The sequence below is a fragment of the Sparus aurata genome, chromosome 9 (assembly GCF_900880675.1).
Source record: "Sparus aurata chromosome 9, fSpaAur1.1, whole genome shotgun sequence".
NCBI classification, from domain to species: domain Eukaryota; kingdom Metazoa; phylum Chordata; class Actinopteri; order Spariformes; family Sparidae; genus Sparus; species Sparus aurata.
In genome coordinates, this window is record NC_044195.1 from 20,143,646 (window position 1) to 20,165,488 (window position 21,843).

General features: G+C 41.1%; 2 protein-coding genes across 6 annotated transcripts in view; both read right to left on the minus strand.

The window, feature by feature from the left end:
- Positions 1–12,532, minus strand: part of slc4a10b (solute carrier family 4 member 10b) — a 31,207-nt gene extending 18,675 nt beyond the window's left edge. Inside the window, exons 1-5 of one of the 5 annotated variants that reach the window (XM_030429134.1) lie at positions 12,215–12,531; positions 9,385–9,426; positions 2,860–2,941; positions 396–548; positions 153–291 (exon numbers count right to left, since the gene is read on the minus strand). In XM_030429134.1, coding sequence (XP_030284994.1) covers positions 153–291; positions 396–548; positions 2,860–2,941; positions 9,385–9,426; positions 12,215–12,262 — 464 coding nt within the window. In that variant the 5' untranslated portion in view covers positions 12,263–12,531. Of the gene's footprint in view, positions 1–152; positions 292–395; positions 549–2,859; positions 2,942–8,899; positions 9,073–9,384; positions 9,427–12,214 lie in introns of those variants that run through there. The other 4 variants (XM_030429135.1, XM_030429136.1, XM_030429138.1 and 1 more) reach the window with 4 other exon arrangements.
- A 3,393-nt stretch (positions 12,533–15,925) lies between these two features.
- tbr1b (T-box brain transcription factor 1b) lies at positions 15,926–20,774 on the minus strand. The gene is made up of 6 exons (XM_030427360.1): positions 19,972–20,774; positions 19,552–19,706; positions 19,290–19,411; positions 18,833–18,991; positions 18,358–18,419; positions 15,926–17,596 (listed from the first exon to the last, which is right to left on the minus strand). The coding sequence occupies exons 1-6, from the start codon at positions 20,661–20,663 to the stop codon at positions 16,753–16,755; spliced, it is 2,034 nt and encodes a 677-aa protein (XP_030283220.1). The 5' UTR covers positions 20,664–20,774; the 3' UTR covers positions 15,926–16,752.
- Between the last annotated feature and the right edge of the window lie 1,069 nt (positions 20,775–21,843).

The following is a 21,843-nucleotide window of genomic DNA, read 5'->3' on the forward strand; positions in this document are numbered from 1 at the left end:
GCGACACAAACATTGCACTCACAGCCACGTCATTCATCAGTATGAGTGGGATCATGACCAAGGCTGTCCATTCAATCAGAGCTTTGAGTAATGACATGCAGGTCATGACTGAGTGTAGATGCTACGTTAATGTCATGAGGGTCTGGCAGTACCTGGCACTTTCCCTCCACTCTGAATCCTCTCCATCCCTCAGACAGATTTCATCCATCTCTGTGAAGAGGTCATGAGGAATGTGCTCCTCATCATCATCCTCAGTGCCGAGCAGGAACTGCACTCTCTGGGAGGGAGTGTCTGGGAACACAAGGAGCGCTTCTGGTCATATGAAGTATAGATAATCAGTAGAATTACTATTCTTGGGTTATAATTAATGCACGTCTATGATTGTGGCGATGTACCATAAAGAGGAGACTCTCTACCCTCCACCAAGGTTGGGGCCCGTTCACTGAGCCTCTTCTTGTGTTTGTTGCCATGGTGACGGTGCCTGCGATGGCTGCGGTGCCTGGTGCTGCCCAACGGGACGTGGACCCCGATGTAGAGAGTCCTGTGGCCTGGGGACGCATCGCACACTGGTTAGAGGAGGATCAACCTGTGTGTGTGTGTGTGTGTGTGTGTGTGTGTGTGTGTGTGTCTGCGTGCGCTTTCAGAAGCTTTACAGATAATCATTATGATTTTACTGATCATGGTTTAGCACTACGTCTTTGTGTGACTCCATTAAGCTTTATATTATTTATTATGGGTTTTTGAGTGTTTTTACTGGGCAACACAGATAAAATGTATTAATGCGGACTGCTGCAAGATAATGCACCATGCCACATTGAGCATCAAATTGTTACCTCCTTTTATAGCTGTTCACTGAAACATACTCAAAATGACCTTGCCAACACAAAAAAATGTGGCTATTCAACGGTTTTCTCATAGAGACATTTGGTTCAGTTATAAGATAAAACAACAAGGGAACAAGTTGGAAAAGATAAATCTTGGGATTAAAAGGTTATTTTCTTTCAACATCTCTATTTGAAAAATATATGGAGGAGATACTTTGTTTTATTGTCTGGTCATTTCTAAAAATATCAACTGAAAGAGCAAGAAGACGCAATAATCTACACTATCACCATTGTGAAAAAGCTATAATGTAATTAGTCGACTTCATGGTACAAAAAAACCCTGAAATATTTTGAGCTTTTACCGACAAACATTTAATAAGTGAATCAATGTGGGGTCAAATGTGAAAATATGTGAAAAATCATGTCTAAATAGTGGTCATGGTATATATAATATTACTTACTGGCAGTGTTGTTAAAGGAACCTAGAGTAAAGATATCATGTTACAATATTACTTTTGTAAAAGTGAAAGTCACCCATATGAAGAGTGCTTGAGTAGTTGTATCTGATATTATATGTTCTCACGTAAGTATCAAAAGTACTTTTTGGCAATATATGTAAACTTTTGTGTAAACTATGGGTCAACTTGTTACTAGCCTGACCAATATCGGATTAAATCTGCACTTTGGTTCTGATGAAGCTGAAATCTGCAAAGTAACTAGTTGCTAAAGTTATCAAATAAATGTAGTGGAATACAAAAGCACTGAAAAATGTCACATAGCACAGCATATCATAGCATAATATAATATAGTATAGTATAGTATAGCACAGTATGGCATGGCATGGCATAGTATAGTATGGTTTAGTATGGCACAACATAGTATAGAATAGCATAGAGTAGCATTGCATAGCAGAGCATAGTATAGTATGGCATGACATAGCATAGCCTACATGGCGAAGGATAGTAAAGTATAGCATAGAATGGTATAGCATTGCATAGCATAACATTACATAACATAACATAGCATAGCGTAGCATAGCATAACAAAGGTATAGTATGTCATAGCATAGCAGATTATTGTAAAGATTAGCAGTATACTATACAGTACAACAAAATACTTGAAGGCATATTGCATGAAGTTAGTGCAGACGGTTTTGACAAGCGAAGTGTGAATTTGCAGTTTAAACTAATGATGTGTAAAATGTGATGTTGTTATTATGTAATAATTCAGGGATTTACATTTCCATCTACTGTATTCGTTGCTAAATCACGGTGCATATTCTCGAGGATGTGTGAATCAGTGTTGCCTGGCTGTTAATTCACGCATCCGTTCTTTTTTAGCGTTTCAATGCACGGCTACAGTCTGTGTATCCACGTTTGTGTTTGTGCAGGTACGAGACAGCGCGAGTGAGTGAGAGAAAGACAGGCAGAGCATGTCTGTGTTTGCACTCGTAAGTCAGCCCACTCAGCTCACTGCAGTATGACACGAAGACTCAGTCATCCACGAGCTGTAGAGTACATACAGTGCTCTCCAGGATGACTGGCACAGCTATGCCAAAGCGTTGTGTTTATGCATGGCAGGAGTAATTAACTGAGGTATTCTGTATTTGGTAGCTTATTTCAAGTTTAAAACCCAGATATGCCTTTACCCACGCACAGGACATGAGCAATATTGTTATTTGATAAGCCAATCTAAATCATAATCTCTTTTGTAACATGTGCATGGCCTAAGGCAGCTTTTTTCTTTGTGTGTCTCCAGAAACAGATCAGAAAAGCTGCTGGCCTTAAGTAACCCAAAGTTGTTTGTATCTCTGTTTTGATTGTCCGTGTTTTTCAGTGGTTATGAAATTACCGATGCAAACTCTGCTCACCCACAGTTTTCTACCTCCCACTCTGCTCTTATCTTTTAACTATGAAAAAAGCTGTCAAGAGCAGGCAGCAGTTGCAAGGACGGAGTAGGCGGTCTCAGCCGCAGCAGCCCTCAACTGCTTGAAGCCCTTTTGTATTCCAGATGCGTTCGTGGTCTGTCCGCATACCTTCAAGATCTTCTTTCTCAAAGTTAGTTCCCTGTTGGCTTCGCGTTCCTCCTCGGTCCACCACGGCCTCGTCATCACTCCTCTGTTACACACGCACAAACACATTTTCAACATTATAACATTATAAACATTATTCAGCTTTATCAACAGCTCATCGGGAAGTGGAAGTCTTTCAGTACACTAATGTATCCTGAACATAGCATGAGATAATGTTTGTTGACTTGGTGTTGCCTCACAGTCGAGGGCATTATGAACAAACACATTAACCAACCTCATAGCGCAGTTGCCACGGTTACTAATTGCACGTCTCATCTTGACGAGGAAAAATATTATCTTAGTCCAAACAGAAAGCTTTTCATTATGGGAACAATACATTACCAACCTACAGTTCTGGTCAAGGTGTTTCCTTTGCAGTGACCTCATAGGATGTAAGCTAAAAAGGTGAATCACTGCTTGACTTTATTTACAAAAAGTTAATTAAAGTAAAATGCATTCTTCTTAAATGGCCTTTTTTTATTTTTCAATTTAATGTATCCATTTTCTTCTGCCGCCCACTTATCAAGTTACAACAACACGTTACACTTGTTAAATAGAGGAGAGCGCTAAAACAATTCACCAGGCTTTATTTCAAAACTAATGAAACAGTTTTATAATTGTCACTTTGATGTTATGGAGGCTATTGAAACAGTATTACCCGTGCTTTTTAACAGGCCATTCAAATATAGAGGAGGCAGAAAACAGGCATTTGTCCAATTTTGTCAGACAACAATAGAGAATATTGATTAACCTCTAAAATGTCATTAAAGGAGACATATTATGCACATTTTCCTCATTTTATAGGTTCATAATTTTATTTAAGGTTAATACTGGAATAGGTTTACATGATTTAATGCTCAAAAAACACATTAGTTGCCTCTTACTGTCTTGTGCTGCAGCACTGTATTCACCCTCTGTCTGAAATGCTCAGTTTTTGCTCCTGTCTCTTTAAGGTCCCCCTAACTCAATACCCAGTCTCCTCTGATTGGTCAGCTCACATATGCCTGGGCCAGCACCACTGACGTAAACAAAGCTAAATTTTGGCCACAGCACAAATTATGTAAATGTGTGACATGGTGACGTTGTGTGATGTTACAAAGTCATGGAATTAAAGGCCGGACTTGTGACGAGGCGTTCAGGTGCAGTGATTTAAAACACTGGAGGATAGAAAAGAAGAAAAAAAGCTTAATAGGTCTTTAAGTCTGTTTGACAGGCACACAACATGAGACAAAAGTTAATTAGCGGTTACACCACAAACAGTTCAACAAGGACTTGCAGTCATTACATGGTTATAACAGGAGACAGCCTAGAGAGCACATGGATCTACTTGATCAGTCAGAACATTGACAGAACCAGCATTCTGTGGTGTGAATGTCGGCCTGCTTATGTAATCCTCGTGAAAGAAGATGAGTAGGTGGCAAGCGGGAAAACCAGCAGAAATCATTATTTGCAAGGATGAGGAACACAACTTTTCAAAATGACACAGAAGAATTCTGAATCTGGAAGAAGCGCATTACCACAACTCGGCATGAACATTCTCTGCTTCAGCCAATGAACAAGCGTGGGAAGGGTGTCATAACCGGTGTGGAGAGGCACATGAAGGGTCTGTGGTGGGGTCGGGTGGGGCTACTGGTCACCACTATACTTCTTCAGGCTATAAAGGAACACAAACAACAGCCCTCTCACTGATCCTGAAATTAATGCTGGTGCAGAGAGCAAAAATAGAAAACTATGAAGCAATTATAGCTAAATATACAAAAACTACCTTTTGCAAACATACAAGTAGGAACATAAGTTGATGTTAAAAAGTACCTCTGACATGCAGAATGTTCCTTTTGGATTATAATTATTGATGCTTTAAAGGCACAATAAGCCATTTCTATTCTCTAAATCAAAATAGAAGACGTTAGCCAAGTAGAGTAGAGCGGGTCAAAACTTTGCCACCTTGGAATAAAGTATCGCTAAGGTTGGTTTGGCAAAGGTATTTCCGATCAACCACCCCACCTCTTTTAAAGTGCAATGCCAATTCACTTCTCTGATATTTTCTCTTGAAACAGTCCCAACAAACATGGCTATATAATAATTTGCCTTAAGCTGCTTAAAGGGCTGATTTTAGCAGAAAGGCAATTTAAATCTGGGTGGTGTAATTCTCTGTATTTTGTCTTTACAAATGACCCCTTCCAAATTACATGTAGCCATATGCTTCACTGTCGATAAAATATAGATAACTGGAGGACTAAATATCCACAGCCAATGGTCGGTGACTTCACTGAACAAAAGCTGTAATGGTCTGATAGATGAAAAATAAAGATGCAAGTCCCATTCTTATATATTGAGCACGAGTGGGAAAACGTTGGCATGTGATTAAGTGTTGCCAGGGATTTGCTTCGGCTTTTCGCTTTTCTGCTGAGAGTTCAATAAGGAGATTGATACATCAGTCTTTTGTCTGTTCTGTAAGCCTCAGCCAGGAGACGCTTAGCTTAGCTTAGCTTAGCATTAAGCCTGGAAATGGCCAGCCAGGCCCTGACCAAAGGCAAGAAAATTGCATGTTAACAAGTGCGAAGTAAAAAAATGTTTTTAAATCCTCAACATGACAAGACCAGCACGTTAAGTTCTGTCAAGTCAAAAGCTGTCATTTTTACACTTCTCTTACTGACATCATTGATAACATTTAAACATGGTGGCCCTAATGGTCACATGTTAGCATGCTGTAGCAAGCTAACAGGATTTCATTGACTTGTGTTGTGGTGCACAGAAGAGTTGGACACATGCAACTGTGACGCATTATATTGGTGGTGCTTGATTAAAAGGATCACCCCGGACTGAGGTTTGATCCTCTTTAGACCACAACTGTCACGAGAGTCCAATCCAGTCTTGCCTCTGGATCAAAGTATTGGACTGACAGACTTAATGACACCACCACCGAGCAGCACAGATAGTGTGATTACAAACAGACAATATCCTTTATGTGTTACATTTAAAGCACCAAGCTGATAAAAATGAATGCATTCATGATGTAAGAAGGGAAAAAAACACTGTTCTTACAGTAAACAGCTGATTTCTTACAATAATTTCTGAACAATATGTTAAATGTGTGACTCATTAACACTGCCAATATTTAGACATGATTACTTATCTGAGCTGAGCACCAAGCTGGTGTTGATTAGTGCATCAGTGGTTTGGACTTAAGAGTAAAACTCGTTTGGCAGTGTTATTTAGTGTAAATCGAAGCAGCAACAGCTGGGATGGAGGAAGCAAAACAAACACACAACTGCCTCTATTACTGGAGTGAGTCCTCATGGATCAATCCTGTCTCCTGGAAATTGCAAACAGATTTAAAACACAGGCATTTTTATCCTGAAAGCTTGCTGAATATCAGCTTTTCCCTGAGCCTTCTTCACCCCCAGACACCATTTGACCATCGAGGCATTATAATAATGAAGGGCACTGCTGTTCACAGCTGCAGTACCGCATGGGCTGGCCAGGCCACAGGGCTGATGTTGATAATCTGTCTACAAATATACAGGGCAGGGATCAACATCCCTGCTCAGATTAAACTGCCAGTATTTGTTACTAACACACCTGCCACATAAACCCATACTAAATCTGCCCTGTGCTGACAAACAATGCTTGTTTTGTAATAACCATGTCAGGGTTCACTTTTTCATAACTCTTCACACAGCCAGCTCAGCAGACCTCAATCATATTTAATTTCTGTGACACAAATCCCATTTAATGGTCTTTTCTCTCAAAATCAACCAAAACTCTGTGGATTTCGGTCCAGTATGCACAAGCTGGGTACGGAAAGGGGGCAGATGCAGGATGGCAGCATCCATATCTGGGATATTTTTGTACATTGAGAGGAAGTGAGGATGCATCACTGTTGAATTAGCCGTCCTACACTGGTATGTACAGTGCAAAGATGGTCTCTCTGATAATGCCATGTTTGGGTTGTTCCAACAACATTTACTCATTGAATGGCCAGTTCAAACTTTGTGACTGTATTTGCACAGTGGTGACGTTATCACGGTGACCAGAACTGTCCACAGATATATTAACAACTGGCAAAGAAGTCAAATCCACTTCTCTGGTAGATCCCAAAAAATGTCTCCAGGACTACATTTACTATGATGACACACACAATATACAACACACAGACTCAATATACCAGCCAACACTGTTGAGGCAAGTGATCATTATGATCTTGTAGGAACAACACCAATTCAGCGACATTAGATTGTGCTAGTCAAGATGCATAATTTGATTGTATTACTGGAGTTAATTTAATTTAGGGCACTTGGAATGAAAAATGGCAAAACAAATAAAGCCAGCTGAAGCATACTGCAGAATTCTTGGGATATTTACTGTAAGGTAGCACAATCTATGCAATAAGGAAGCATCCATCTTCTTGTTTTGGGCCTGATTAAGTTTTGGTTTGTGCTACACAGGTAACGAATAAATAAGAGATACTTAAAATAGAAATTCGTTTTTCAAAAGTAAACTCAGCATGGAGAAATTTACCATAAATAGGCTATGTCTTCTAAATATACAGTACAGTGTCCAGAACCTTAAAGCTGGGGCTGGTAAGTGCTTTCCTCCAGAGCCACTCCTCTGAAACAGGGAGATGTGTTAGGAGCTAGTTTGCTACATTCAACAAGCTCAATTAGCTTTATTAAGTCTAACAGATACACACAACAACTCTGTTAAATGCCACAATGGTGTAAACATAAACACAAATGTACAGGCTGAACAGGTAACCCAATGCAACAGTGACTCCTTACTGCAGTAGGTGTGTGCTTTATGCTAACGTGAGGCGCTAAAGGAGTGTGTAGCTGCCGCAGCGGCTCTCTCACTGAGCTCGGGGGCCGTGTGCTTTGTGCTATTGAGTTAGCCGAGGTAGCTGCTGAACAACAGGCTCAGCAGCTGTGTACTATGAGCTCAGCATATCGTTGTCATACCTCCATCATCCTCATGTCTCACTCACAGGTAAGAAAGCATGTAATATCATCATAATGAACGTGAAAAATGAACACAGCTCACCGCTGTCAAGCTGGCATGTCAGCATTGGGAAATTTTGGCCGCAACTTTTCTGCCGCTCTTGTGCCACTAGCTCGCTAATAGCATTAGCAACACATCCGTAGCCTTGTGGAGGACTCCAGTCATACACAATGAGTGCAGAGAGCAAAGGGCAGAGTGCAGGCAGGTAGGCAGGTACATACTATTCAAAAAATCTGTTGTATGGGCTTATTAGAGGCCTGCAACAGCCACAGTTAATGGATTTATTTTCCTTTTATTTGTCAGAGCATTTTATTTATTGGTCAGTGTCAGGATGCATCACTGCATCATTTACCTTCTAAAAACAAAAGTCCACCTCAAGGTTCTGTGTGAAACCATATGAACAGACTCAAACACAAAGCTATTCGCTAGGTTTGCTGTTTAAAGGGGTTGGTCTGACAAAGAGATACTAGGATGTGTTGTAAACACAACCAGAACAGATCTGCTCACCAGCAAGCTCATATTAAGGGACTGGCAAACCACACAGCTGACGTGATATCGCAGGATGTGGCACATATTTGGATCTGATCCCTACAGATGGCTGTGGCAAATTTGGAACCATCAGTGGCAGCAATATCATTAATGGCACAGGCTTTCATGTGGCACTGTAATCCTTAAATGTTTCTGCTATAAACTTCAACATCCTGCAAGAGGACACATTAGTTATACATCTATTTTTTTTCATAGACGCTATTTAAGGTGTTTTTGCAGCTTTAAGCTCTCTTAATGTCTGTATCTATCCCCAAGCTGCAAGACGGGTCAGTTGTGGTCAGCAGGGAAAAGCTGGGGCTTACACTCATTTCAGGCGGGTCCCAATCATCAAAATATCCTTTGAAACGCACATGTCCTCAATTAACCACATGGCTATTTCCTCAATCAAACAGGAACTCCACATTAACAAACCGTTGAGTATATCAGCCATGCTATCAGAACAGTGAAGATGTCCTACCTGATATTTGAAGCGCCAAGGAGCCTCCAAGTTTTCAGAATGCATGAGCTTTCCCTCAATGTCCTCTGCTATCTGATCAGTTTCGACAGAGTGCAACACAGTCTAAAATCTGAGCTCTGCTAACTCCCGCTGCCCCGCTCACACCATGCCTGATAGCCGCTGATGCCCTTCTGCTGTGTCAGACAACTGTAATTTGTGATTGAGCATCTATCGGCAGAGCCCCTAGTCTCTCATCGTGAGATTATGGCTGTGACATCATCGCCGCTGCCCAGCAGCATCTCATTAAAGCCAAAGCTTCCTTTATACTTTGCCTCCTCTCTTTACTCTCTATATGGTTGTTAAGTAACCCTGAGGTTAAGCTTGTCATGTCACATCAAGTCAACTTGGTCACTTCAAGACTCTACTTCTACGTGTTATCCTAGTTTCCGATTTTATTTGTGACCTCATAGTGATAGATGCCAGGAAATCCGGGGAATGTAACTCACCAAACTTCTACGCCCAACTGATGAGCCAAAGGAAGAATTGACCTGTAAAATAAAACAAAATCATGACTTTGATTTTAAAAGAAAAGGGTTTTATATATATATATGAAAATTGCATGATATGTAGAAAAAGAACAGCATGCTGTTGTTGTGTCATCAAGTCAAACAGCTGTGCCTGGGTAAAGCCCATAGTGACACTGTGGTCAAACCCTGTAATTACAACATCACAAAATGCATGTTATAACTTTAGACTGTGAAAGAAGCGACCAGAAAACAAAGGATAGATTTGTTGAGCATCCTGACTCATGCCAAATGATTCGTTTCACTATCAGAATTTGATCAATTTGGTCCGATCCACTTGTAAAAATCTGCATAATTAAATTATTTTAACCCAGTTCAAGTTAGCAGAGGGCTAAACCGAAACATTAGACAGTTGAGTCTCTAGTGTGCACGCTATATGGGCCCTACAAGTGGGAATTTCCAGTAAATTTTACACCTATGCATCGACCTTCTTTGGCTTTGTGTCTTATTGAGAAGCATGTATGAATGAATAGGGTCTCGCCACTGATACGGTATCCAGTTGTCAGTATGAGTCCATGGGGTAGAGACCAGGTCCCCAAAGGAAGAGCACCAAGCTTTAAAGCCAATTTCCCATAGTAGCAGAACTCTTTAATCTCTATAAGTACAACATCACGTGATGCACATGTGGCCCAAACACCTTGTCCCATAAGCTTACATTGTAAAAGAAGTAGCCACAAAATGGTGGTTAAATTGTTTTGATTGAGATTTTTTTTGGCTGCATGCACAACTGGACAGCTTTATCAAAAATGGAAGGGGCTTTGCCTCCAAAGTTGTGTCCAGATATCCTTTGTGACATACATTATAGAGACACACAGTGTTGACTAGAGAGCCAAACATGTCGTTGCCAGCGCTGATGTTTTTTTTTTTTTTTTACAGTTTCAGAGAAAGACAACATGATTGCACTTTGCAACTTGTTCCACAAGAGTTCAGAGTGTAGGGTAAAGGTTTTAGCACGACAACTCTTATCAGGCCTATTGAAAATTAACTGATCGATCTTCATTACTAGGTGTTAGCCTTTTTCTACAATCAGGTGTGCAACCACACGTACTGACCTTTTTTTAAAATGCAAAACTTAGAAATGAGAAATTAGTATCAGCCAGGAGATGCAGGTAATTATCAGTTTTGTGTATCGGCTGAACAAATCCATACGATGCTGTTACACATACAATAGAAACACACACAGTGTTAATGTTTCAGTATTCTGTGTAGTCTAGAGAGGAATCAGCCACTCACAACAATTTCACAGTCAGACATGTTTTTCTCCAGATCAGACAAAGATTACCACGGCCATGTTATTTTTACATCCTGAAATGTTCTGTGACTTTTAAAGTCAGCTTCCGACCAGACATTTTGAAACCACAGCCGCGGGGCTCTCAAAGTACTAAAAGCCTTAAGAACTAAAGGCTAAAGCTAAATGGAAAAATCTGTTTTGATGTAAACAGAAAATGGATAATGGCAAAAATCCCTTCTAAAATGGTCAGCAAAGGCCAGCGAGGACAGGCCCACGTGCCTCTGAGAACATCCCCCTCGGGAACCTCACTTCCTCTGACATCAGTAGGATTTACCAGGTTTCTCCCAAAATACTCAAGAGAGGTATCACCCCGCCATACATGTGCTGCATTGACCTTAATCTATGTCACAATTCATCACAGCGTACGAACATGACACAGGGTCACTTCTGCCTGAATTTACTGTATTAATAGACATCTGGCACAGCGGGGATTTGGCAAATGTAAAATGACAAAGCACAAAGTAATGGGACATCGTGTAATTATTCCAATGGCATAGACGTTAATGTGAAACATCATCAGGCTAAAACATAAAGAGGACCAGCCAAAGACTCGTGGTGCATATGTGAGATGTCTGCTCAGGGGATACAGAAAGGTGCACTATGTAGTTTTGGAGAAGAAATTTTAATCAGATGAGAAAGATCTTCATTTTAATGCCTAAACTAACTAAATAAACAAACTTTTTTTTCATAACTGAATAAACAAACTGATCTTAAAGGACAACGCAGTTTCATACTGTTTTACTTTGTTTATATGTGACGGACCCTGCCACCTTTCCACATCCAAACAGTGTTCCGGGGACATTAATATCCGCTGCACACTTTTGGTTTAATCAGTTATGGAAAAACAAATGAATGAGTTTGTATCATTACCTTATTTATATTGTAAATATTTAAATTCCAAGTTTGAATTTCTTCTCCAAAACTCACACAGTGCCTGTTTGAACACAACACCCACCCCAGCTACAGTCTGTTCACCATGCTGCCCGCTGGCAAAAGATACAGAAGTATCCACTTCCTACTGATGGATAAAGTAGCTTCCCTCCTCAGGCTGTGAGTTTCCTGAACTCATCCTCAACTCACCCTCAACTCTCACTGCCTCATAAAGGAGCAACAACTTGCGTCTGGTCGCACAGCCCCGTGCTGCTGAACGACGATTAAATGAGCCTTTCAGTTCAAGAAGCAACTTTCACACCATGCTGAAGACTGAGTCACACAGAAAACCAAATGTCCATCAGTGATGTAATATCATACCGTCACGCTGTCAGAGAGTCATTTTCTAACAGCTCCACAGGTGCTTTATGGAGAGACATAAACACTTTGCATCTACCCCGCTAAAGGAACTGCTGCGTTTATAAAAGCTTTTTTTTTTCAAAATGTTTAAATGTAACCATTAGTTTTTCTCAGCATATGCATGAGTCATGCGTCAGTCAGCACATGTCCCCAGAGACCAGCGCTCCTTACCGTCGGCAGCAGCGGCTCCACCTGAGCACCTTGGTCCGCGGTGTCCATGTCCCTCCTCTCGGCGATGATCGGGGAGCTGCAGCAGGGACCCTCCGCTGTGTGTTATCCCGGCAGGTGCAGCAGTGACAGAGCGGCCACACAGCGGTCACATGTCCAACACCGTGGTGGTGATTTGCTCTCTCCTCGTCGTTCTTAAAAAAACACGCGCCTCTCTCTCTCTCTCTCTCTCTCTCTCTCTCTGGCGCGTCACTCTCCAAATGTTTAATCTTTGAGAGGTGAGGAGACTCTGATCTAATCAACAAATGATCTGGGAGCTTATATAATCATCTCATTGTGGTTTCTTTTTATTAGATTGTGACTCAGCGGGCTCAAGCTGACTCATGTGGACTGTTTTTGTTTTTGAAAACTCTGCTGCAGCCTCTCTCCTCTGCAGCCTGCTCAGTGTTTCCCCACTTGTACCTGCACTGGGCATCAAACTCTAAACTGTCAGGTAAGACTTTGTCAGTGTGCTGACATTTAAAAAAAAAAAAAACAATCCCGACACTCAGTAAGTTGTCCTGATATTCGAGTGATTCTTTGTTGGAGGACGCCTGTCACCAAAAATGACTCTTGACTCTGAGACAGTTGCTTTACTGTATCCTCTGAGACAGCCTGCGACCCTGAAATGAACTTAAGGTGGAAAGTTTCACAGATGTTTTGCTGCTGGATCAACCTCAAATTCTCAGCTAGAATGATAAGAAAAATAAGAAGAAAAAATATGTGTCCCTACCAACATGTCAGAAGTGTAGTCTATTCAATGAAATAAATAAAAAAAAATACATGTTTAAAATAAATGAAATTAAAGATTAAAGATTCTCAAAGGTGCATTTTAATTTTTAGAAGAGTGCAATTCCCACCCTTTGGCTTACAATGGTTCGATCCACCTCTCCAAATACAAAAAAACACATTTATAAGTCACTCTTTGTGTCACTCATTTGCTTGCCAGCCCCATTAACGTCAACCAGTGACGCAGCTGCAGGGAGTGTTGTTCGCAGAGTTACAGCGCTAATTTTGGTGTCGCCCTCAGAAATTGTTCTTCAGATTATTTCTTGTAGTTGTTAGTTGTCCCCTCCAAAGAATTTATCAGATGTTCACCCTTGTTTCTGGATGATGTGGGTCTTCTTCTCCTTCTTCTTCTTCGCAAAAACATTGCGACCACCCCCCCCCCCCCCAAACTTGCGGTGCCCTTCCAATATTTTTTTGCCCCTGCCCCTCAGACATCCTCAGTCCGCCACTGCTCAAAACCATGATTCCCTTGTCAAGGTTTCTGTCTTTCCACCAAGACAGCTACACACAGCTTTCATATGAATATCTCTTACAGAGCATAATATTAACACTGTAGTGGTACATTTCAGACACCACGATCAAAATACTCTTCATATGCATATTTTTCTGGTTCATGAGGCCATTTAACATATTTAAATGAAAGATAGAAATGATTTGATTTGTCTCCGTTCTATCTGTAACACTTTTCTTTAGCCAAAGATAGGTTGCAATTTTATGATACGTATGAAGACTGTTGCCATATTGTGTGTTATACAATCCTGTGAATACATCGTGTAAATATTGACATTGACAACCACTCATATCATAATGGGTTAACTCACCACCCAGCTTCCCAGAGCCAGTCTGTAAACCTTATAGTTGACACTGCAGCCTTAAACTGAAGTATTAGTCCACCTGGGTGCAGGGTACGTTTAAGTTCATATGTAGATTTTGTCGAGTCCTAATAGTTTTGACTTGACTATCTGTCAGGGAGAGTGTTTTCACTGTGTTCATCCGAACTCATGGGCCGCAGCTGAAGCCCTTCCAGGCACTGCAGTTGTGAGGCGTTTTTCATCAGCAGGGACTTCCTCCCTCCCGCAGATGTAATGACAGTAAAGTATCGCCATCTGGTGTCAATCCATGCAGTGGATGAATCAAGAGGTAAAGAGTTAATTGAGTCATAAAAAGAAGGTCCTTTATTTTGTTAATAAAGAAGTAAAAAAAAAAAAAACAATTTCTGATTCCTTATTGCTGCTCCTGGACTGCACTGACCTCCTGAGGGCCATATAATGAAAAGCTGCTTGATTACAGGACCTGCATTCATGTATCGCCATCTGCTGTTTATCCCTGGGAAATGACACACACACACACACACACACGCTAAATGCCACACGTCTCACTGACAGCTGTGAGCATCTCCTTCACACTGAAATCCCAATTAAGTGCACATTGAGCTGATTATGTTTTTCTTTTGATTATATTTTTATCTTCATGAATTTGATATCAGTGTTCAATAACGTTTCAAATAACGCAATTAAAAGTCTGATGATTAAGGTAGAGTGACCAATCAACAATTAACCAGTCGGTCTCCAATTAATTGTTGTAAAAGCAAAATAACTATGACTGTACTCTTTTATGATAAAATCAAATGTTGGTGGATTTTCTGTTCTGGTCCACAGTTTTCACTTAAGGCAGGACTTTTCTTCTCATGTGTCACTTCCTTTGGCTGCCGAACAGAAAACTTGACAACTTCACAGTTTTTTTTTTTTTGTTTGTTTGTTTTTTCAACTATGACAAAAAAACAAAAACAAAAAAAACATTTTCGCCCTCTCAGATTGGCAAGCAAAGTTGCTCCAACCAAATGCTGTTGTGACAATCCTGATTGTTGAGTCACATCGAAATATCAAATGGTAGATTCACTCAGACAGGTTAACAAAGCACCTGGATCACAGCGTTTCTCATTATTACACGCTCTTTTGTATTTGTGCCCTCATAAATGTAACTTGTGTTAAATCTATGTATTTTTAACCCTATTTGTAAATTTATTTGTTTCATATTCTGGACCAACCAGCGGATCTCCATATATTTTAAAGGTGCTATTTCTAAGAAAAGTTGATTTCTGGGCCTCATTTCCATCTCGTTAAATGATGACGCTCTGGGTTTCCCAAAAATCGTCAAATAATGACGCTTTGGGATGTGGGACGTGTCGGCAGCCACCCCAAAGCATCAGTATTTGACAAGATGGGAATGAGGCTCAAAAATAGCACTTTTTAAATAAATGGAAATCTGCTGATTGGTCCAGAATATAGAATAAATAAATAAATAAATAAATAAACAAATAGGGTAAAAAGAAAAAATTCAAAAAAATAAACCTTCATTATTAATTGATCACAAAAACATTAAAGTATTCCTCATTTTTTGTTCATCCTGTGAGGAGCAGCCTCACTGTGTCCTGATTCGGGACTGAAACTCGCTGAAAAGACGCTTCACGTGATGCGTTCAGGAAAAAAACAGGCATATCACCTTTTTATCCGGTTTCACACATTTTTAATGCTCATAATTTAAAAAGGGGGCTCTGTGAAACTCTCCCGATGTGCGAGCAGCTCGATTAGTAAATGTCAGCTGACTCCATGTCTACTGTTGCTCGATGTTAGCGGACCTGAAGGAGGCATGAAGTCAACATCCTTTACGACTGTTGCGGAAAAATCCGACCCTGAGTCCCGCACAGGAAGTCCAGCAGCGTTAAACACCTGGAACAAATCGTCCACTGGCACCTGACGTCTAATTTTTCACGTCACGTTACAGTCTGCTCACACATGACCAATAAAGAAGTCATTAATGAATATAAATTGCTGTAGAGCCCCTTTAAGAAAGTGAAACGATTATATAAAATAAATCTGACTTGTCCTCATGATAACATAATTTATTACGTTCCAATCACATCACAGCAGATACAGAGATTTTTTTTTCCACAACAGCATAGCGTACAGGCTATGGAAAATAAGCAGCTCGAATAAAATCAAGGAGTAAAAGAAATCAAAACAGACTCTAAGTCTACATTACCGACATGTATAACTTATTTAACCACAGGGATCATGGATGTAGCGGGTGATCATAAACTTTTGGGTCGCCTACAGCTTTGATAAAGTACAAAATACATATGATTATTTTTTTTTTGATTCATTTGTTTTGTTCCACTGACAGAGGATTATTGTGCCAGTATATGCTACACAAGAAACATTTTTTTTTCATGTACAGGTTCTCCATATCTTTCTTTACTAACAGCTTCAGGCTACTGAACAGAAGAGGATTCGCTTTCTTTCTTTCTTTCTTTCTTTCTTCTTTCTTTCTTTCTTCTTTTTTCTTTTTTTTAAAACACTACTTATGAATTCATCTATTTTGTGTACATTCAGTCACTATCACCGATATTATGTACATTATGTTCATAATTACAGTGTTTGTTTGTTTTTTTGTTTGTTTGTTTGTTTGTCTTTACTGAACAGTGAGGAAACAAAGTGCCCGGCCCGGGACAGGACGGGACGGGACGGGACAGACAGAGAGGAGGTGGAAGAATTTACATTTTTTGGCCATTAAGTGTGGAGGTGACAGTCCTTATCAATTACTTTTGTTTTTAATTGATTACCTGTAGATAGATAGATAGATAGATAGATAGATAGATAGATAGATAGATAGATAGATAGATAGATAGATAGATAGATAGATCTGTCTTTGTTTTAACTGTGAGGATAGAAACTGTAATAACCAATGTCCTTTGTGCAGTTTTTCTCACACTCTCTGGGTGTCAGCAGCTCAGACTTTAGCGGGGACACTGTCTCTGACACCGGCGTGGCGGAGGGGGAGATCCGTCTCCTCTTGGCCTGTTCAAAGATCCCAGAGTCGCTCGAGTCGATGGACTTAATGGAGGACGGCGTCTCAATCCAGTTCGACTCTGAGGTCATGTCTTTGGGTTTGGCCTCCTCCGAGCCGCCGATCGGTGACCTCTCCGTCGGGATGGAGTCCCCCTCCTCGGCCAGGTAGTTGGTGCCCGCTCTGCCCGCGATAGAGTTAGTGGGCCAGCAGGAAAAGACCGAGCTGGACTTGCTGTTAACGCCGCAGTACTGCGGCGGCGTGCGTCCTCCCCAGCCCGACGGGTCTGCGTAATAGCCAAGAGGCCGATTGGAGCAGCCTGCAGTCGGCAGGGGAAGAGCCTTCACTCCGGCCGCTGCGTAGGACAGCAAGGTGGCCGCGTTACCGGCGAAATCAGCGGCGTCGTATGCCGAGGCAGCAAAGTCCAGTCGGTTGTTGGCAGGGGTGACAAACCATCGCTGCGGGGGGGTGGCAACAGTGGGCTCCTCGGTTTGCTGCGGGGATAGCAAGCTGTTGCCGAGTGGGACGCTGCGCTCCGTGCCAGGACCAGTCCCCATGCCAGGGTGAAAGCGAGATTTGGCATAAGTGCTGACAAATTGGTCCTGCAGGAAAGAGCTAGGCATGGCATATCTCGCACCCGGCACGATCTGTGAACGCGGAGAGTCACCCGGCGATGGAGTTAGGCGGTCGATGTCGCAGCCTGTGTAGACACTGAAAAGATGGAGAGAAAAACAGAGAAACAATTCAGCTTTTTCGAAACCGCGCGCTATATGGCCGGGGCAGTAAAGATGGAGGATGGAGGACGTCTCATGAGGAGGGGGAGAGAGATAAATGCAAAGAAGTTTCAACACCTATAACGTTAAATCTTTGCGTGAACTTTTTTCCGAAACAGGCCTCGAACAAAGAAAAACAAACACACCGCAGGCTTCATGGTGAACAACACTGGCAGACATTTTTGTTTAAGATCGTTTTGCTCACTTGAATTTTTACGCATCAATATTAAAAAAAATAAATAAATGAATAAAAAATTACCCGCCATATGCACTTATTACGAGCCTGAACTCACACGAGAGAGATGGATATTTCTACGAAGACACTGTGACTGAATATTATATATATATATATATATATATATATATATATATATATATATTTGGACGCTGATGTTTATTTCCTGTCCAGTATTTACATGACATATCTGGCTGTTGAATTAAAAAGAAAATCCCTCCACTTTCAGTCAATCAAAAAGTATTTTTAATCTTTATCTATTTTTTTATATTATTTCTTTTTTTAGGGCTGATGTTCGATTGATTCCCGACATCTGGTGACCTCTGGTCACCCAACAGAAGTGCATTTAAGCTTTTTTTAATATTAATATTGCTAAGTAACATGTTTATTTCAGATTACAGCGTCGTGCAATAAAAAAAAGACAAAATTACAATCAAATAAAATAAGAAGGAGAAGAATCTTACGTGTCGTAGTTGTCCCGAAATCCTTTAGCGAACGGATTGTGGTCGATTTTCAGTTGCGTGATCTGTGGAGAGATAACGCGGTGATTAGAGTTCAAAACAAAGGCAGAGTGTGTGTGAGTGTGTGTGAATCAGCGCACCGTCTCAAAAATAGTATTTCTCGTTTTAATCATCGAGTTTTATTTATTTTATTTGTTTGTTTGTTTGTGCCAGTGAGGATGGAGAAATTCCCACTCAGCGTCTGGCGAGAATTTCAACCTTTTTTTTTTTTTTCTTCCTCTTCTTTCTTAAATCTCATTAAAATCCGCATTTCTCTACTTTGTTTTTTAGAATAAATAAGTAAAATGAAAAAAATATGTATTTTCTAAATGTAGGAAAAAAAATATCGCCTTTGGTTCCAATGATGATAATCTGAAGTGGATGATGGAGAGGCTCGTTTTGGGGAGGATGTGGTGTCAGGTGTGAGTGGAGCTCGTACATCGGTATTCTGGTAGGCTGTGACGGCGATGAATTGCGTCTCGGTGAAGGTGAAAGTCTGGACTCTCCCTGGTTGGCTGGTGTCCTCTGTCCCGTCCTCGTTCACTTCCACCACATGGAGCCTGGGCTGGTACTTGTGGAGGGACTGGAGAACCACCATCTGGAGATTCAATTTAAAAAAAAAAAAAAAGAAAAGAAAAGAAAAAAAAAAGGACGGCGCGTCAGAAAACTCAGTTAAAAAACTTTGGAATGGGGCGATTAAAAAAAATGCTGAAAATAAACACGTTAAGTTATAATTTTTTTTAAATCTATATTTTACGACTGTGAGATGGTAAAACACTGCACGTGAAAAACAACAAATAAAGGGGAAATCACTGCGTTCGTCCAACTGCTTTCACTGAAATGACCTGTAGTAAATATTTCCAAATGAAGCATTAATTGATGCGATGTTTCATTACCTGTCCCGTGTTGTTGGAGGCACCCTTGTTGTTTGTGAGCTTTAGCTTCCCAAATGATATCTCCTGACGCATCCAGTGCGCACCGGTGTTCGGTGAGTCCGGGTGCATGTAGACCCTGTTCCCTGAGGAAGAATACGCACAGAATAAAACACATTATAGCTGTAGCGTTCGTTTCTTAAAATAAATAAGCTGCCAGGACTTTTTTTTAATCGGAATTTTAACAAAAACAGCAAAATATGTAGCAACAACTATGTGATAATACCTGTTACATTTGTGTCTGCTTTCCCACATGGCACCCACTTGCCTCCTTGAAACCGCCAGTGATTTGGATCGGCGAGTATTACGTCCACGAATATATTGTAGTGAGCGGTTGGGTCGAGGCCAGAAATGTTGAAGCTTAAAAATGGGAACATTCGTCTGTTGGGAAAAAATAAATAAATAAAAGGAAAAAAAGGAAAAGGGGAGACAGACTTTAAGAAAATCGCTTCTCACTGAACCAGAAAACGGCACAAAACAAAAATCTGTTTTGGTCCGTCATCCATATATATATATTTATAAATTTGGTGATACAGTGATTCGATGTTACTTTGGACACACACACACACACGCACACACACAAAAAAAAAAAAAAATCATCGACTCTTTCTGCAGGTGTGTGCCGGAGGAAGCCGCTCTTACTCACCGCCCTTGCTTTGTGATGATCATCTCTGTCTGGTGCCTGTGAAACTTCAGCCACAGGGCCCTGTTGCACAAATACACCTGCGCCTTCCCCGGCACCAGTCCTGCCTGCGCGGTGGAGAACTGGTAAAAAGCCCCTCCTTGGTACGTGTGTCCATACTGTTGCGCGTAAGGGTAGCCCGCCGCCGGGTAGCCTTGGGGAGAAGTGTTGGTCAGAAGGCTGTTGTAAGCTCCATTAGTTATGACCGGGTGATGGGCCATGTAGCGGCTGGGACTCCCGATAGAGAAAGCCGGGTGCGCTGGTCCATGCTGGCTCGGGTAGGGGAACATGGCACTGGGAGCTGCTGAGACTGACTGCGGCTGGGCGGATGGAGAAAAGATGCACCTTTCTCCTGCAGATCCATCGAAATTATGACGGATGTCAGAGACTCCGTGAAGATCAGGAGAGAGTTTGCCCCTCTGGACGTCCCCTGATGCGTCCTTGGAGTCGGGAAAATTGTCTGCCTCTGACTGATTCGTCATCTCCCTAGAGTTTTTTTTCAGAGGTGAACTTCTCTCCAGGTTGTCACTCGCACATATAATAGGATGGTCCTGCAACGAAAGCTCAGATCCATCGGAGCTCGCAAAGCCACTGCCCACATTCATAAATTTCTTGGAGAGATCACTCGCGGGCGAGATGCAATTCTCGACCTGCATAGCTCGATAGGAAGCCACTATTAGCTCAACATATATCACAGGCTTTTGCGCACGCCTTTTTTCCCAATCTGAAAACGCCTCGTTATGATCCTTGAGGTACCCGAAGGCGGCAAATTAGCCAATTGACACCGTCGTGCAATCAGGAAGGATTTTCTCTCCATCACTCTGCCTGCCTCTGCTAATGAAACAAGTCTTGCCATTGGTTAACTCAAGGCTGTAATTTAATTAGACAGATCTTAATTAGAACAATCTGTGGCGCGCTGTGAGCAAAGTGATTTGTTTGTAGTGTGACACGGGCCTATATTTGATTTAAACATATGGACTCCGACTCGTTTCTCTCCGATTTATATCAGCAAGGACGCGCGCAATAATAATAATAATAAAAAAGTATAAAGCTTTTTCCTTTCTTTTTTTTCTCCAGCTGTCGGCCGGCTAGCTGCTGTTATTTACCTATTTATCCGCGTTATTTACCTATTTATGCGCCATGAGTGCCAAAGTATGTCTGCCCGAAAGGACCCAAGATATATTATTCACACGCCAAAAATGACAGTCCATGACAGGCAGCGCATCTGATGCCTTAAAATGTTTGTGATATAGCGTGAAATCATGGCGTCCCACTGAAGATGTGTTTATGAGTCCCAGCGCTGGTTAATATTTCATGCCCTAAAGTTATGAGCCGGGCGGACTGATAACGGAGCTGCTGTGAAGAGTGCACCCGGCAGAAAGTAAAAGGAGGGATCTCACACGATCATATATGTTCCGGGACCGTTTCACTGTGTTTTTTTAAAGCTGCACTGTGCACTTTTAGAGAATTTTGATATTTACAATGATAATGAGGTAATAATACAAACTCAGACATATTTATTTTTGTCCTTAACTGAGTAAACAAGCTGTTCTCAGAGGAAAAAAAGGTCCCCAGAACACTGTTTGAAGCTTGAAAGGTGGCAGGGTCCGCCACATATAAACAAAGTGAAACAGTATGAAGTTGTGTTTTTCTTCTTTAAGGTCAGTTTGTTTTTTCAGTCATGAAAACACTGAGAGTTTGTTTTATTTAGTTTGTTTAGGCATGAAAACATATTTTTCTTCGTCAAAACTTCATTAAAGATCTTTAATAAAAAATAAATAAATAAATGTTTTGCCTTTTAACGAAGTTGCTGCTAGAGTTGGAAGCTCAGAGAGA

Excerpts from the sequence above, each read along its gene's own strand:
- tbr1b (XM_030427360.1), bottom strand. The coding sequence starts at position 20,663 with ATGCAGGTCGAGAATTGCATCTCGCCCGCGAGTGATCTCTCCAAGAAA. Across the intron at positions 18,992-19,289 it reads CCTCCAACAACACGGGACAG|ATGGTGGTTCTCCAGTCCCT; the intron begins GTAATGAAACAT and ends TTGAATCTCCAG. Across the intron at positions 17,597-18,357 it reads TTTCGGGACAACTACGACAC|TGTCTACACAGGCTGCGACA; the intron begins GTAAGATTCTTC and ends CCATCTTTTCAG.